This window comes from Trachurus japonicus, chromosome 17 (assembly GCF_045865225.1).
Source record: "Trachurus japonicus isolate A0001 chromosome 17, Traja_1.0".
In the NCBI taxonomy this organism is placed as follows: domain Eukaryota; kingdom Metazoa; phylum Chordata; class Actinopteri; order Carangiformes; family Carangidae; genus Trachurus; species Trachurus japonicus.
The window spans coordinates 23,158,824-23,174,554 of NC_140923.1; the positions used below are offsets into that span (position 1 = coordinate 23,158,824).

Genomic DNA, 15,731 nt, shown 5'->3' on the forward strand with positions numbered 1-15,731 from the left:
AAAGGGCCGCTCTCCTCACCAGGAGGGGCAGTGTTGGCGAGTAGCTGAATGAAAACTAACGAAGAAGACTGCTATTGGTTTATCTCGAGAAATTATTTTAATTCCCACTGTTAATGTGTCACTTTATTAAGTTTTAATGTTTTTTCATGCGATAAAGTAACTGTTAAGACCCCCAATATGCGGTTAGTTTATCCAAATGACGCCTCTTTGGAAGTTTGCTCCGCCGTTCGCGGAGCAGTGAAGCTCCATCTGTGGAGCAGCTAAGCTAACTAGGCTACCACCGGACGAGCGGTCTATCACAGAGGCTACCGCCGGGCTGCTGTGGTGGTCGGCCGGCTAACCTCCGCTGTCATCCAGGTCTCCCCCGGCTCGTTAGCCTAGTTAGCTGCCTAGTTAGCAGCTAACTAGGCTAACGGCGGAGCAAACTTCCAAACAGGCGTCATTTGTATAAAAATAACCACATATTGGGGATCTAAACAGTCTAACATCTAAACATCTAATCAGATCTAAACAGCAGCCGGGCTGCTGCGGTGGGCTGGCTAACCAGCTTCATCATTCCGGGGGAAAAAACGAGCCGGGGGAGACCTGGATGACAGCGGAGGTTAGCCGGCCGACCACCACAGCAGCCCGGCGGTAGCCTCTGTGATAGACCGCTCGTCCGGTGGTAGCCTAGTTAGCTTAGCTGCTCCACAGATGGAGCTTCACTGCTCCGCGAACGGCGGAGCAAACTTCCAAAGAGGCGTCATTTGGATAAACTAACCGCATATTTCTACAATCAAGGTCAATGAAATATTAATTGCAGCATGAACATCTGACCTGCAAAAGCTGAGATGCATGTCATGGAAATGTGTTGTTAACAATATCCTACTTGACATTCTGTGTATGATGCTCCGCTGTGGGGCAAATTGAGAAGAAAGTAGAAGAAAAGAAAAAGGACTAGACGGAATAATGAGAGAAACTCAGAGGAAAAGAGCGAAAAGTCAAGTGTGTAAAGAGACAAAGGGTAAACGTGGGAGAGACAGAGATGTTCAAAGATCAAGCAGGAGACAGAAATAACATGAGGAATGAAGGCAAAAGGAAGAAAGAAAAGAAGACACCAAAAGATGGAATAAGAAAGGGAAAAGCAAATAGTTAATTTTCTTTTTTTTTAAGATAGCATAAAAAGATGGATATGGCCTCTGGCAGAGCAATTCTCCTGCTAAATCACTCTATTTGGCAAATGATGCAGCCTGTGTGAATCTGCCATCCCTAAAACAGCCCTCACATCTTCACACTCTCCCTTGCATTAAGATCACATCTATTATCAAAAGAAATGGAAGTTACCCTTCAAGGCGCTACAAAAGATACATATCTCAAACATCTCTCAAGTATCATCTCGCTGAGACGGAGCTCAAGTTTAGCAGGAGATAAAGGCGGGAAGCAGCAGAGGGAGATTAGTGAGGGGGAAAGAGGCCGTTTTGGGTTGTTGTTTAAGCCACAGATGTGCTCACAGATAATCAGTGCTTTCATAATGAAAGAGGAAACTGTTGCATCTCATTCATGTCTTTGTTTTGACTATGGAAGAACATCAGATCTGGTTAAATTGAGCTAAGTCTGATAAAAGGGCTATTTATAAATGTAGAAATCCTCTAACATTGTTTCTCGCCGGGAGCGGGTGGTGGTCATTGGTTGTTGCTTGACAAGCTTCAGCCACCGTTGTCTTTACAATAAGAGTTTATGGTAACACTAACTATCATTATAAACACTCATGCTTATTGTTATAAAGCCTTGTGATAATTTTTGAGTGTTTATAATGTCAATTGTACACGTTTATAAGCCAATTATAACACATTATAACTATATTTATAATGCATTATCAATGTGGGCATTGTCAGCGAGTTACTAACAATTATAACGTATTATAATACCTGACCTTATAATTCATGATAAAATGCTTTATAGTGTGTTATGATTATTGCTATAAAGTATGGAACTTTTCATACTTCCTGAACTATAGTTCCATGAACTATACATTATCCCTTACTTATAAATATGGTTATAATGCATTATAGATATGTCAAATAGAGTGTTACCATTAGGTAAAGTAATCTGAAAGCATACAGTAGACTAGCTGAACCACAGCAAAGTCAGGATAGCCCATAGGGAAGTGGAAGGCCTACTGTCAAATGTTTAATTAATTTAGTTTTTACTACCTTAACTGTTCAGTAAACAGTAGTTAATGCTAACGTTAGCGATTAAGCTACATCGTCACAGTCATTTGGCAGATGCTTTTATCCAAAGCAGCTTATGGGGAACATCAGTAAGCTTCAGTGCTGTAGGAACCTTGGGCAAATACTAAAGTGATACATCCAAAAATAAGTGTAAAGACATTAGAATAAAGCAGAGAGCCAAAAGTGTGGGTGTAATGGTAAGGAGACGTGGGGCGTCCGCCATCCGCCTGCTCTTTTCAGCGTGTTAAAAAAAAAGGTTAACATCGCTCCATTAAAATACGGGATTGTCCCGTATGTGAAAATTAAATAGTGCGTCCTGTATTGAGCCAGGGTTTGTCCCGTATTTCTGAATTGTCTCAAATGCAGCATCATCCCATCTGCATTCTGTTAAGCCCCGTCCAAACATTGATCAAAATCTATAAACCTATATTGTTGCATTTTGTTTTTTGTAACTGACTATAGCTTCCATATCTGGCAAACTTAAAACTCTCCATTTGTGGGCACATGGTATTCTTTCTTTTTTTTTCCTTTGCCCAAAGGTGTGCAGTAAATGCTGGTTAAACATTTTATGGTTTTACGAACAGAGGTGCTCTAAAGATTATTAAAGACAGAGATGGACACGCCTGCTCTGATTTGAGTTTGTTTATTTTTATCATTTCTTTGACATTGTCACATTACGTGACGGTTATTATCAATAAATTAACTGATAACTGATATTGTTTATGTTCTTATGTGAATCTAATGCATTTTGTGTTATTCTGCCTTTCATTTGTTTTGAAACATTGACTTAGGTCTGCCACACAATGGGCAAAAATGGTAATTTATGGATAAGGCTGGATTGTCATGCAGGCAGCTGCTCCGGAGCCCCACACCTCCAAAGTCCCCAAACGCACCAGTTTTTTTTTTTTTTTTTTTTTCATGACAGTTGTTTTATGGTAATTTGATTAAAGGACAATTCCAGGCGAATTCAACTCAGGGGTTTCAATCAATCAATCAATCAATCAATCAATCAATCAATCAATCAATCAATCAATCAATCAATCAATCAATCAATCAATCAATCAATCAATCAATCAATTTGTTTATTTCAGGCATGTCACACATGGCCGAAAGGGAAAGCGGGAGAAGCAAAAGCTTATCTAGTCCCCCCTAGTCTGAAGATTTTCAGTTTAATCGCTCCTGTTTTGCGGTAGTTGCGTCTGTCCCCGCATCGCCACGGCAGAATGGGTGTGGATGTAAGTTCCGCTGTTAAGGCTGTTTACAGCCCTCAAAGCCGCATTTTTTTTCCACAGGCAGCATCAGATGGCTACTCAAACATGCACCGAGAAGTTTATTTACTTCAAGCAAGCCGACATATCTAATTCAAAGTCTCCCGGAGTCTCGTGCGAGCCCGAAGTTGCAGTGCTGGTGTATTCAGGCGCAGTGGGAGCTACCGTTTGTGTCATAAACACAGGAATATCAACTCTTGACTTGCTTCAAGCGTACATTTTTTTCCACAGACAGCGTCAGGTGGCTACTCAAACATGCGCCGAGAAGTTTTTTTTACTTGAAGCAAGTCAAGAGTTGATATTCCTGTGTTTATGACACAAACGGGAGCTTTCCCACTGCTCCTGAACACACCGCGCACGGCAACTGGGTCTCGCGCGAGACTCCGGGAGACTTTGAATGAGTAGCCATCTTCTCACACACATACATCATTCATTGCTGCCGTGGCGATGCGGGGACAGACGCAACTACCGCAAAACAGGAGCAATTAAACTGAAAATCTTCAGATTCCTTCTTTTAGACCTAAAATGATAGGAAAATACACCCCCGAGTTGAATTCGCCTGGAATTGTCCTTTAACTGCAAAAGTTACAGAGGAGTGAAGAGTCTCTGTACAGTCTCTCTGCTGAAGTTGGCTCTTGACTGGCGCAGCGCTGTTGTAAAAATACTCCTCCTTCCTCTGTGTGACTCGGAGCCAGCTTCCTCTCTCACATCAGAGCCGCAGATTTCACACAAATGTTACAGGAGGTCTTTTTTTTTTTTGTCCCACCGAAACGCAGTCTAAACTTGGTGCGTGATTGAGGTTCCTCCACGTTTGTTGCTGGAGATAAAGATAACGTGTTTCACTCTCACCTCCTACTCAGTGCTGCAGAGACACAAAGCCCAGAGGCGTACATGGACACAGGTCAAGTGTATCCCACTCAGTGTCGCTTCCTCCTCGGGTGATGAGTCGATCTCGCAGAATATGGCGCGGCAGGTGGCTTGCATACCCGAGATCCTCATTTAGCAGAAACATGTGAAGGATGCTCCTTTTCCAAGTGGGAGTAGCTCTGTGTGTGTGCGCGCTATGTGCACGTGTGTATGTACGTAGGAGGGTGTATTAAATCTCTGGGTGTTAGCAGGTGCTAATGAAAGGGACTATTTATGTGGCTGTCAGTCATCAGGATGAAAGGCAGCTCTATTCTTAGCACCACAGACAGGTAAAATACTTCATATGTGCAACTTTGTTTAGTATAAATATTAATAAACCCATTACATTAATTCGTATAAAAATTAATAAAACATTAATGCACATATGCACACAATACGTAGGCACATAACCAATGAGCTCATCTTAAGGCATTAATGAGACGAGTAGTTTCTAGAAAATATATTTTGACGTTGCATCATTTACATGCAAATATATGCAGCTGAAACAGTAGGTATTCCAAAATCTAATTATAAAAATGTGTCAGGAGAAGGTAGTATAAGTGGATGGAGAAGGTAGTATAAGTGGATGGATGAAAAATGTCATCAGGTGTAAAAAAAACTATTTCCTAATTATACATACAGTATAATGTAAGGAAAGTGAAAATCCTGTGATAATTATAAAGTTAAAGATTAAAAAAAGACTTTCATGACAGAGCTGCACTTTATGGAGTCTTTTCCTGTCTTAAAGAATAATATACGGCACTGAGAGAGATCTGCAGTGTTTGGGGCATCTGATCGTGATGTCCGCCAGACTTTTTCTAAAGGTTTTTCAGGGCATGTCCAGAAGACTGGAGGGCCGGGAGTAGATCCAAAAAAAAAAAAAAGACATGCTGGAGGGAATGTAATGTATATTTCATGGAGCCTGGATGTGCAGTGGGATCCCTCAGGAGCAGCTGGAGGTTGTGGCCTGCCTGCTTAGCCTGCTGCTAGAGAGTGATTCAGAGCCAGACCAGCACAAGAAAATGGATGAATAGATGGACGGAATAATAGATCTGAGAATATTTTTTACAAAAACCGTTTCTCATTATTCATGCTTAAATGAGCTGCGATAAAAGCTGCAATTTGTTAAAAAGAAAAGCAGGATATCAGAGCTCTGCTCACACTGACAAGGTAGGAGTTGCAAAAAAAGCCCTCCAACTTCCTGAAAGTCACAAGGCAGAAGGTCCTCTCAAGTGAAAAGGACTAAAGATACTCTATAAAAAAAAGATGATGTACTGGTATATTTTTCCTGTTTTTACAGCCTGTTTCTGCACAAAGCTTTGGGATATTTTTAACACGAGCCGATGAATTTTTGTTGTTGTCATGTGTCAAAACAATACAGAACAATACAGCAGTAGATACAGTGTGAATTTATTCCTGATAAGACTGCTTGTTTCTATCTGCTGTCGACCGATCAACCCAGTACAAAACCATATCAGTCTATTAAGACCATGTTTGCTTAAAGTATTTGTGACATAATAGTAACAAGAATATCACTTGCTTCCATAAAAATACAAGGTTTATTTCAGTTTTAACATTTATTAAACTGTCTCACATATAAGACCCTTAACATTTCAGTTTATCCTGTTGGAAAGAGATGTTGGCAGCTCCACTGCAGCAGGAAATACACAAACCAAGAGTGAATTTCTTCTAAAGTGAACCATGTCTGTTTGAACGTGTTATTTTAATATCATAATGTTTGACAGATCTGTGGCTTTGGTGACTATGCACCACAACAAGATCACATTCACTTCTGCCATTGGAGTGAACAGAATCGAACCTGGTGCTGGTCTGCTAAGGATAAATGCATCATGTCTCCTCTCAATACAGGTTTGCTTGTGTTTTCTATTCTTTTTGTATTCTACTTTAATACCTTGTACTTTAATTGAGCATTTTGCATACTTTGGAATAATATTAATATTTTGCTGTGTATTAGACATGAGCAGCACAATGCAGCTGAATTTGAAACTGCAGTTTATAGATTATCGCTGGATAGACCCAAACATATCAAATGATGTGGGGGGAAAAAGAAAATCTTAATAAATGCCAATTGCTTATTTATATGTTATGTTATTGTTGATTTATTTGCAGAAGTATGTGTTAGTGTATATATTTCCCTACAGACACAGCTCTACATAACTGAGCAGCGTTTTTGTCTATAATTAATTTAGGCAGGACAGAGGACGTGTTCTGACTGAGCTGCAGTATTCAAACAGCAAACTTCAGAAAGCAAGGAAATACTTCAATTTTTTTCCTAACATTTAAAGGAGGAGGTTGTAAATAAATTTAAAACTAAAACTATTCCAAAGTGCACAGGTTATCTTTCTTTTTGTCTTTTGTAGACTGTGTGTGTGTGTGTGTGAACCTTCTCCAGTCATTAGAATTCTATTTGGTGCTCTCAGATTAATAAAACTTTTCTTTCTTGGTAAAAAAAAAGAGTCATTTGCACCACGCAGAGGTAGTCTTTGTGGGAAAAACACATCATAGAGCTAACAAGAGCTTCACGTCCCCCTTTTTAAAAGAGCCGCCATCACCTCTGCCCGCTGAGAGGTCGCTGCTGCGTGTCGTGTTTTTTCAGCAGCAGCACCTGGAAAAAGCCACTTTACTTATTTCACACAAAGTCTGCACTTTGCAATTACTCATTTCAATCAGATATGCTATTTAAGTTGAAGCATGAAAGCGCAGTCCGCCCACCCACACACCTGCTGTCATCACTCGAAAGCCAACAGATCTGATCTGATGTGAAAAATGTACTGCTTGGTTATGCTTAGCTGCCTGTCGTCAGGAGGAGGGGGGGGAAAAAAATCTGAATTTAAACAAGGTAAAGCCAAGCAGGGGAGATAATGGGATTTCTTAAATTCTTTTTTTATTTTTTATTTTTTTTGTTCTTTGAGTGGATTTTCAACAAAACTGTGCCGTGTGCAATTAATGATGAAAAGAGCTGGTAAAAGCCTGGTGGTGGATTTGGGGGTAAATGACGATTTACCACATCAAGGCCACTGGAGTGTTGAGTGTGCTGGTAAATAAAGTGAAGCGAAGGACATGAAAAGGTGTTAAACCAGTTAACATTTCAGAATCGGAGCCACTTTCTGCTGAAATCACAGCTTTTTTGTGTCGATAATTCCCGGACGCTGTGATCCAGCTGCACACCCATCAAATAGCAAAGGACACAAACGAACTGCAACCCATTCCAGGTGGCAAACAGCAGAGTACAGTATGCATAAATATATACATATTTTTCCCAATGGAATCTTAAATAATCATGACATTTGCCCTGCTTTAGTGTCTCTCTGGGCTAACAGCACAGTCTGCCTTTAAAAATAACAATAACAATGATGTCATGTACTGATGCAGGCTTCTGTTTCTCTCCAGCTTTTGAGCGATTACGCACCTTGAAAATAATCTGTGTGCATACCTTGAAAACAGCAGCACTATTTGTTCTGGGTGCAGCACAGAGGAATATATCCCAGAGGGACAGTTTTATAGCAGGGTTAATGTTTGTCTGTCTGTCTTGATGGGTGGCTGTTTGTGGATCTGAAGAACTGCACAACACAAGTCTACATATAATAAATAAACTGCGTATTTGTGAGTTGTATCTTGAAAAAAGGCTTTTTTTTCTCCTTTCTTTTTGTTGTTCAGGGCTGCTCGAAAGCAGAGAATAAGTATCTGGATATGTTAGTGTAAGCAGGCTCTGTCATGTATTCAGTACCTTGATTGCAGAGGTGGCGATCTGGAGGTGGTGCAGTCGCCTCAGGGTGCTCTCTCGATCTGTGAAGTAGGAAGCTGCCAGCTGGTGAAGCAGCTCCAGAGACACCACCGAGCTGTTGCTGTTGCCCTCCGACTTCTTATTCAACTTCTGCTTGTCCAGGAAAATGGTCAAAGATTCCTCTCCTGTTGAACAAAAAAAACAAACAAGCAATAACTCCGGTCACTCAACCTCTGTTTATCCCAGCTGTACAACAGTGTACTGTAACAAACTCTTTTCACTGAGAAAACTAATTGATTTTCAATCCTGTTAAACTGTGTGGTTATGAAGAGTTCGCCATATTCCAGTGGCTGGCTGATGTTATCCTCAGAAGACCTCGTGTGAGATTCTGCTCTTACATTTGACATATCTCTGGCACGCCCTCACTCGCTGTGGTTTGTCAACTGTGCCGCAGACAATGGATCATTTGCTTTTGCTCCACTCCCTTTCATCAGACAGTCATAGCATCACAAAACACTAAACACTCTCCCACATAGTCTGATGGTTGTCTCATTACATGCTCCCTGAGGTAACCCATGAGGAGAATTAACAGGATGAGACTGGAGACTATTTGATATATTTATTTATTTATTTTAAATGGACTTTTCTTAAGTGGACACTTATTAATGGTCTCATAAGGTTCATGCTGATAGTTGCCAGCCACTGTTGCCGAAATGGTTGGAGATATTTCAAACTTTCTAAAAAAAAGTCAGAGCTGGCAGGGCTCTGTGTATTTACTGGAAATGTTCCAGACTCCCTCTCCTTATATTAGCTAATATGCACCTTCACTCAGTGGAGTTAGACAGCTGAATTTGGAAATGAATGAACAGATATGGGAAGAGCCAGACATTTTAAGCCACCTAATGGAGCAGTATTAGCTAACATTAGCAGCTGGCTATAGCAAACTGCTGTTATCTGAACATTTTAGACTGGACCGCACCAGCAGGACTGTCCTATGATCGTGAATGTTGCTGGCTGACTGACCAGCTGAGCCACAGTCTAATGAGTTTCAGTTTTTCTGGTGGGAAGAGTGCATCCAATACACTGAGCCTCATCTAATTTCATTGTAGTCATGTGAGACACTACAGGTGAATAGGGTAAATATCTAAACTAACAGATATCACCATGAAACTTCCCAAGTTTATCACTTACATTAAGACAATTATTTTTTGTATTACAGATTTTGTCAAATTTTATGTTAAAATATGTAAATGAGGCAATATTGAAATAAATATGCACAAAATTGCATATATTTCCAGAATATAGTAAATCTGAACAATGGATAAATATATTTCCAAATTAATGTTTTATTTTGTTGACATTTTAGAGTCAAGGGTTTTTACAAAGGGGATTCTGGATATCTCTTTTTATCACTCTGTTAATGAGAAAACACTGTCACCAGCCCTAAAAAATCTAATTTTGCCATGTTTTTTTGGAAAGAAAAGTTGTATAAATCAGGCTGTGAATGATATATCAACAATACCCTCTGTAAAAACCTTTAGAATATAGAAAGGGATAAAAGTGAAAGGTTTGGTGTCCCTAAGTGCTACTGAAGCGGAGATATAGCCTAGAGCATGAGAAAATACTCATTTTGAGAAAACGGCCTCTAAAGATTTGTATTGTAAAATTCCATAGATTGTTATTGGCAGTTGTACTTTTACAATTTGTTGCTGATGCAGAGGATAGCCTATGACAATTTTTGGAGCCCACATCATTGTTCATTGCCTGTAGTGTCTTGCCAGCCAGCACAGAGAGCAGGAGAGAGGGAGGGAGAAAGGGAACACATTGGTAATGAGGCTTTTCGCAAATGACTGTAGCCAAATCTATGTATCAAACAGAGTTGGACATAAATACCTGCCTCTAATAAAAACTCTGTTAGATTCAAGAGTTGTAGTAAATAAAGATTAAACAATCGTAGGTCTCAGACAGAGGCTGTGAGCTGTGTGAGAGACTAAATAAGAAAGATAGTCGGTCTCAAAGTGGGCAGTCTGGTTGCTTAGTGGTATCCATTTCTGCTTCATCTCCGGCTCGCTCTCATTTCCTCTCATTTTATTAGTAAATAATAGGAATAGAAAACAATAATTCTCAGTGATCATTTTACTGACAACTGATATGGATTGAACCACACGCCACTCTTTATGTTTCATTCAAGTGTTTGATGATTACGTCAGATTTCATTGCAGGTATCAGAGTTGATCATGGCTATAGACCCGTCTCATTACAACAGCCAGAATGCTGTGCTTAATCTTGTCAGGAGGAATTCAAAAGGCATCTTTGAGTATAAGGCATGCTAACTTTATATTAGATTAGCCACCACACCTGAGTTCATCATATCTTGTGTACATTATTGCATTGTCTCCAGGAGTGGACAGTGACAAAGTAGCTACATTTAAATTGATTTAATTGACTACCGCAAGTCATATTTTCAAGTATCTATAATTTACAAATTTAATATACAAGACAGTATATTTTTTTCCATTTTGATTCAGATAGTATTTCTGCTTAACATACTTCACAGTTGGGTGTAGCCATAGGGGAGGCAAACATGAGAAGCAACAAAAGAACAAGATGAATATAGAAGAACAAAGGAGAAAAAAAACAAAGATGTGGGATGGCATTTGCTCAGCCAAAGTCTAATCAGTATGCAGACGGACTCAGCCCATTTAGTGGAGGCTGTTAATTACATATAGCATCTAACTACAAGTCTGCCAATGCATTCATCTATGCTTTGTTTCCCATGCTGATAATCCACTGAATATGCCAAGTGATAAGTGGCCCCAAAGCTAGGTGTCTGTGGATTTCACACAAAATATCCGAGATATTGAAAGAGAGTCAGAACAGATAGGTGTTAAAGTCTATGTTTCACCTTCTTTTTTAATACATTAATCGTCTATTATAATGTTTATCCAGTCTCAGGGCTCTGGGCTTTTAAATCTCCCTCTGCCCTCTGCTTCTTTTGGAATGCTTATACTCACTATCAGATTTCTACAATATATAATAAAAATGGCTTTACTATATATATATATATATTGCTATGTGATGGCCAGCATCAGCAGTATGTCAATATCACAAGCGTGTTGTTGTGATCTTAGTGCAGGTCTGGGTCTTGTTTCATGAGGCTCATGCAATCAATACTGTGGGCAATTCTGTTTTGTGAGTTCCTTCTCTCCTCTGAGATTGAGGGTAAAAAGAAATCCAATAAAGAGACATACACTAAAAATGGGTCAATTTAATCCCCCTTCTGCTTTGTAAGGCTCACGCAGCTGCACACAATGTTCATCAGTGGGAACGAAGAGGGGAAAATTACAGAGGAAAACAACCTTGGCTGAATGCTTCGGGTCTGAGGTGTTATGGCAATTGTTGTATATACCTCAGCAGCACTGCTCTAACACAGGCTCTAACTCCTCCGAGACCAACAATGAGTAGCTCCTCTATTTTTGGTGTGTCCCGACACTTCCTAACCTCGGAATGGAGGCGAGTGTGTCACCTGCAGTCCTTCCTTACCTCCCAGGGTAGCAGAAACTAGGAAGTGGGTCCCATATTTCTTGATGAGGTTTTCGTTGATTTGCTGAAGGGTTGGTCGTCGCCCCAGTAACCGGAGGTTGCGCAGGAACTCTGGCGCCAGGGGCAGTGGGGCTTTGAGGAAATCTCTCTTCTCCGTAGCCAGGCTGTTCACCTTCCAGTGGCTGAACTCCCTGAAATGATAAATACGATAAAAGGTGAATACAGACTCAGTTAAGATCGATGCAATATGGTATATAGACACATAAACACACAAAAGAGAGCCATGTTATCCAGTGTGTCCAAGACAAAAGGTGCTTGCAAACCCCAGAGTAGTGTGGTCAAAGTTAAAAACAGAATAGTCTGGATGGACCCCCTTGAAGGGGAAGGTTAAGGGAGCCACTAGTAGGTTTCCTCTAATGATGAACATGATTTCTTACCAAGAGTGACTGGTGGAGATCATCTCTCAAACTCAGAGGTCTTCTGTGAGGGGATGATATCACCTTTTTTTAGCTACTTTAATGGTGCTACAAGTACACTACATTATTGTGAAAACGATTGGGACTCATACACTGCCAATAATAAACAATGGATTAGCAATTGGTTTTGGTCTAATACAAATGGAAACAATAAGGTAGCCAAGAGTAAGTAAGCCAAGAGCCGAGTCAGTGTTTCCCACAGGATTTTAGGAGACTATAGCAGGAGGGTGTCGTGTTTTAGTGCGTTTAGCATTTAAATTATGTAGTATTGTATTTAAATTATGTTTAGGCCGTTCCTTTTTGCACTAGCATTGCATGTTTTTATTGTTTTAGACATTGTAGGATAGTTTTTTTTATATGTCTTATTCTTTGTTGTTCCTCTTTGTATTTGATTACCTTTGTATGTGTATTTCCTTAGCACATTTCCTTTTGGAACAACCTGGCATAAGAATTTCCTTCAGGATGAATAAAGTTCTATCTAATCTAATCTAATCTAACCTAACCTAACCTAACCTAATCTAATCTATAAGCATTCCAGCACTACCTGTGCATGCGTACATGTTTTTGTGTGTGCATGTGCTACTATAGTCCCATGAATGGAAAACAATGAGTAAATTATACATACAGTACAACAAAGATTATCACGTGTCACTCTCTGGCCTTGGATTTCTTGGATCAAAGGAAGAAAAAAGCAAGGACCCCTTCACCATGATGGACAAAAGTTTGCTCAAACGACTGCCTGAGGGGGTTGGTTGCATTACCACTAACCTTTTTTTTGATAACTCATAGTAATCTAATGCATTAGAGTCTAAATGGGGTCAGCGTTGCTTTTTTGCCTGCCTTTCTCAGCAGCGGTTGTTTGTTGTTTACTCTCTTATTTTGCTGCTGGAGATAAACTTGGATGTGGCTTTTCAATTGGCCTATCATTCCTTCAACCATCCGCTATTACCAGAAAGTCCCAAACCCTCCGCTCTGTATATGTTGGAAAACCCCTGAGCCCTCCTTCCAGTTTGTGCCGTTGCTCTAGCTTGCTTGTTCCTATTTATTTCAGTTGCATTTCAAAAATTAATATGGTGATGATTTATTGATGCTAATCTTATCTTTGGGACTTAAATCTTAGCACTCAAAATTAGATGAGAGCACTTTGGACTTCTGATTTTCAGATTGCTTTTGGCTGCTGGTGGTATAATTAGCATAAATATTTAGGATCCATAAATTGGTGCTTGCCATGCCATATAATTATCAAAAAAGCTTCATTAGCCTCAGTTCAGGTCAACGGCTTTTTAAAGCTGTGTTGAGCAGGTGGAGTTTGTACCGGCAAACCTACAGTGGATAATCACCTGACTCTGCAGTTTCCCCTCAGATCTACAGAGCAGAGGTGGCAAAAGTACTCATATTCTGTACTTAAGTAGAAGTACAGATACATGTGTAAAAAATTACTCTGGTAAAAGTAGAAGTACTGATTCAACTCCTTTACTCAAGTAAAAGTAAGAAAGTACAGGCTCTGAAATGTACTGTCAAAGTAAAAAGTAAAAATGAATTTTTGCCGTTAATGAAACCTACATCATTTGATAATTTTGTTAAACAAAAAAAGTTCAGACAGAATAATCCAGATTGAACTGACCAGAGACAGTGTTTCCCAACGTTTGGGCCGCCACAGACTCTCACAAAATAATAATAATAATAATTATAATATAATAATAATAATTTTTAAACACCTCTCATCTCTGTCAGTCAGCCCACCTGTCGTCTCTCTCGCGTGCGGTCGCACCCACATACACGTACGCGCACACACACGCACGTGCGCGCGCACGTAGCCTACACAGACACGGGCACATGGACAGGTTGCGCTTTTGCCGCTCGTAAACGGTAAATGCGCTGTATTCAGATAGTCCGACCACCATTGCTTCCTTCCTCCATGCAAGCTGCCTCCATGTTGCAGTATACAAGTTGGTAACTCAGTTCTCTCTCTACCGCCCCCCCTCCCTCCTCCCTCCCTCTTCTTCTCCCTCTTTCCCTCTCTAGTTCACGTCTTTTACCGGTATGCTTTTACGTCGTGTCAAAAAAAAAAAAGTAACAAGCCTGTTTTTACAATGTAAGGAGTAGAAAGTACATATTTTTGCGTATAAATGTAGGGAGTAAAAGTAAAAAGTCGTCTGAAAAATAAATACTCAAGTAAAGTACAGATACCTGAAAAATCTACTTAAGTACAGTAACGAAGTATTTGTACTTCGTTACTTGCCACCTCTGCTACAGAGTAATACTAGTCTTTCAGCTTCTGTGACAGCCTGCAACTTTACTGTTTTAATTTTAACCTCACAGCTCTTTGATTTGTTTTTTGGAGCAAAAGCTCTGTAACACCCCCTACCAAGCAGCAGACAGAAATGGTTACTGAGAAAAAACCCCAGTGTATTTCTCAGGCATTGGTGAAGACCATACACTGTCCATAAAGATGGACATAGCTCCTATAACATCACCCATAGATTTCTAAAGAGTGGTTCTGAAGGGCTGCTCTGCCTGGCAGTGCCTGGCTCCACCTAGGCCATTAAGGAAATATCACTTTTTGAAGGGTCTTGTTTGTCTTGCCTTCCGGCCCCCAAAATGTGAGAATTGACAAAAAAAATCTGTAATGTGCAGGCTCCCTAGGTTGAAAAGGGGTGGGGCAAGCAGTGGTTCTTTTTCATTTAAAGGGGCAGGCACTGAAACCAGCCGTTCTGAACAGGGCTCTTTTGAGAGGATGAAAAGAGCTGTGATGTTTGATCCTTGGGGTATTTTGACCAAAGCATGTCTTTAAGACACCTGGGAACTATTTTAATTTGTGGAAAGGGGGCATAATATAGTATGTCTCCTTTAAACATATGTACATAGATAGAGAAAGGAGGTGTCAGTCGAGCGTACACTAACCCACCTGTCACTCAAAATATACATCACATATACATATATTTTTAAAAAGTTGGACGTTTTAACATTGTGGGGACTGACTCACTGTTGGAGTAACTCTCTTGTGGCCATTACAGGAACTTCAGGTTTTGGTACTTTAGTGTTGTCTTTTTGTGTTGTCACTTGGTGTTGCAAAAAAAAAAAAATGTAATAATAAAATACATTCAAAACAAAACCATAGTTCAACTTCAACTTCAGCAACCATGTAGATCATTAGAAGTGTCTATTGAAATAGTGCTCCAGGAAGCATATACCTGCAGACATAGGAATTGCATATGCATCAAATTCACTGCATAAAAGATGGATGTTGCTGAAAAATATAGAATATTCTATTATTTCAAGCACCGGTGACTTTTATTTCCTCGTCACAATTATATGTGAGATTTTCCCGCATTTCTAGCCAAGGCCTCTCATTTCTGTTCAGCTGGTCAACAATGGACAGCGACAGAGGGTGAAAGTACTCTGGAGAATGTGTCCATTCCAAGAGGCTGATAATCATTTCATCACTTCACTCCTGCAGAACCCCAAGGTATTTGAAGATTATGCAAATACCGGCACAAAAGTACCGAGCTACCTCATCTGCATACATTTGCTGCAAAACAAGAGGCGCTGAATATTAGCACATTATGTATGCATTTTCTCT

The 15,731-nt window shown here is 40.0% G+C and overlaps 1 protein-coding gene across 1 annotated transcript in view; it reads right to left on the minus strand.

The window, feature by feature from the left end:
- Positions 1-15,731, minus strand: part of brinp2 (bone morphogenetic protein/retinoic acid inducible neural-specific 2) — a 311,630-nt gene that overhangs the window by 110,879 nt on the left and 185,020 nt on the right. The window contains exons 3-4 of the mRNA XM_085804094.1: positions 11,673-11,863; positions 8,133-8,314 (exon numbers count right to left, since the gene is read on the minus strand). Of these exons, the coding sequence (XP_085660220.1) occupies positions 8,133-8,314; positions 11,673-11,863 (373 nt within the window). The remainder of the gene's footprint in view (positions 1-8,132; positions 8,315-11,672; positions 11,864-15,731) is intronic.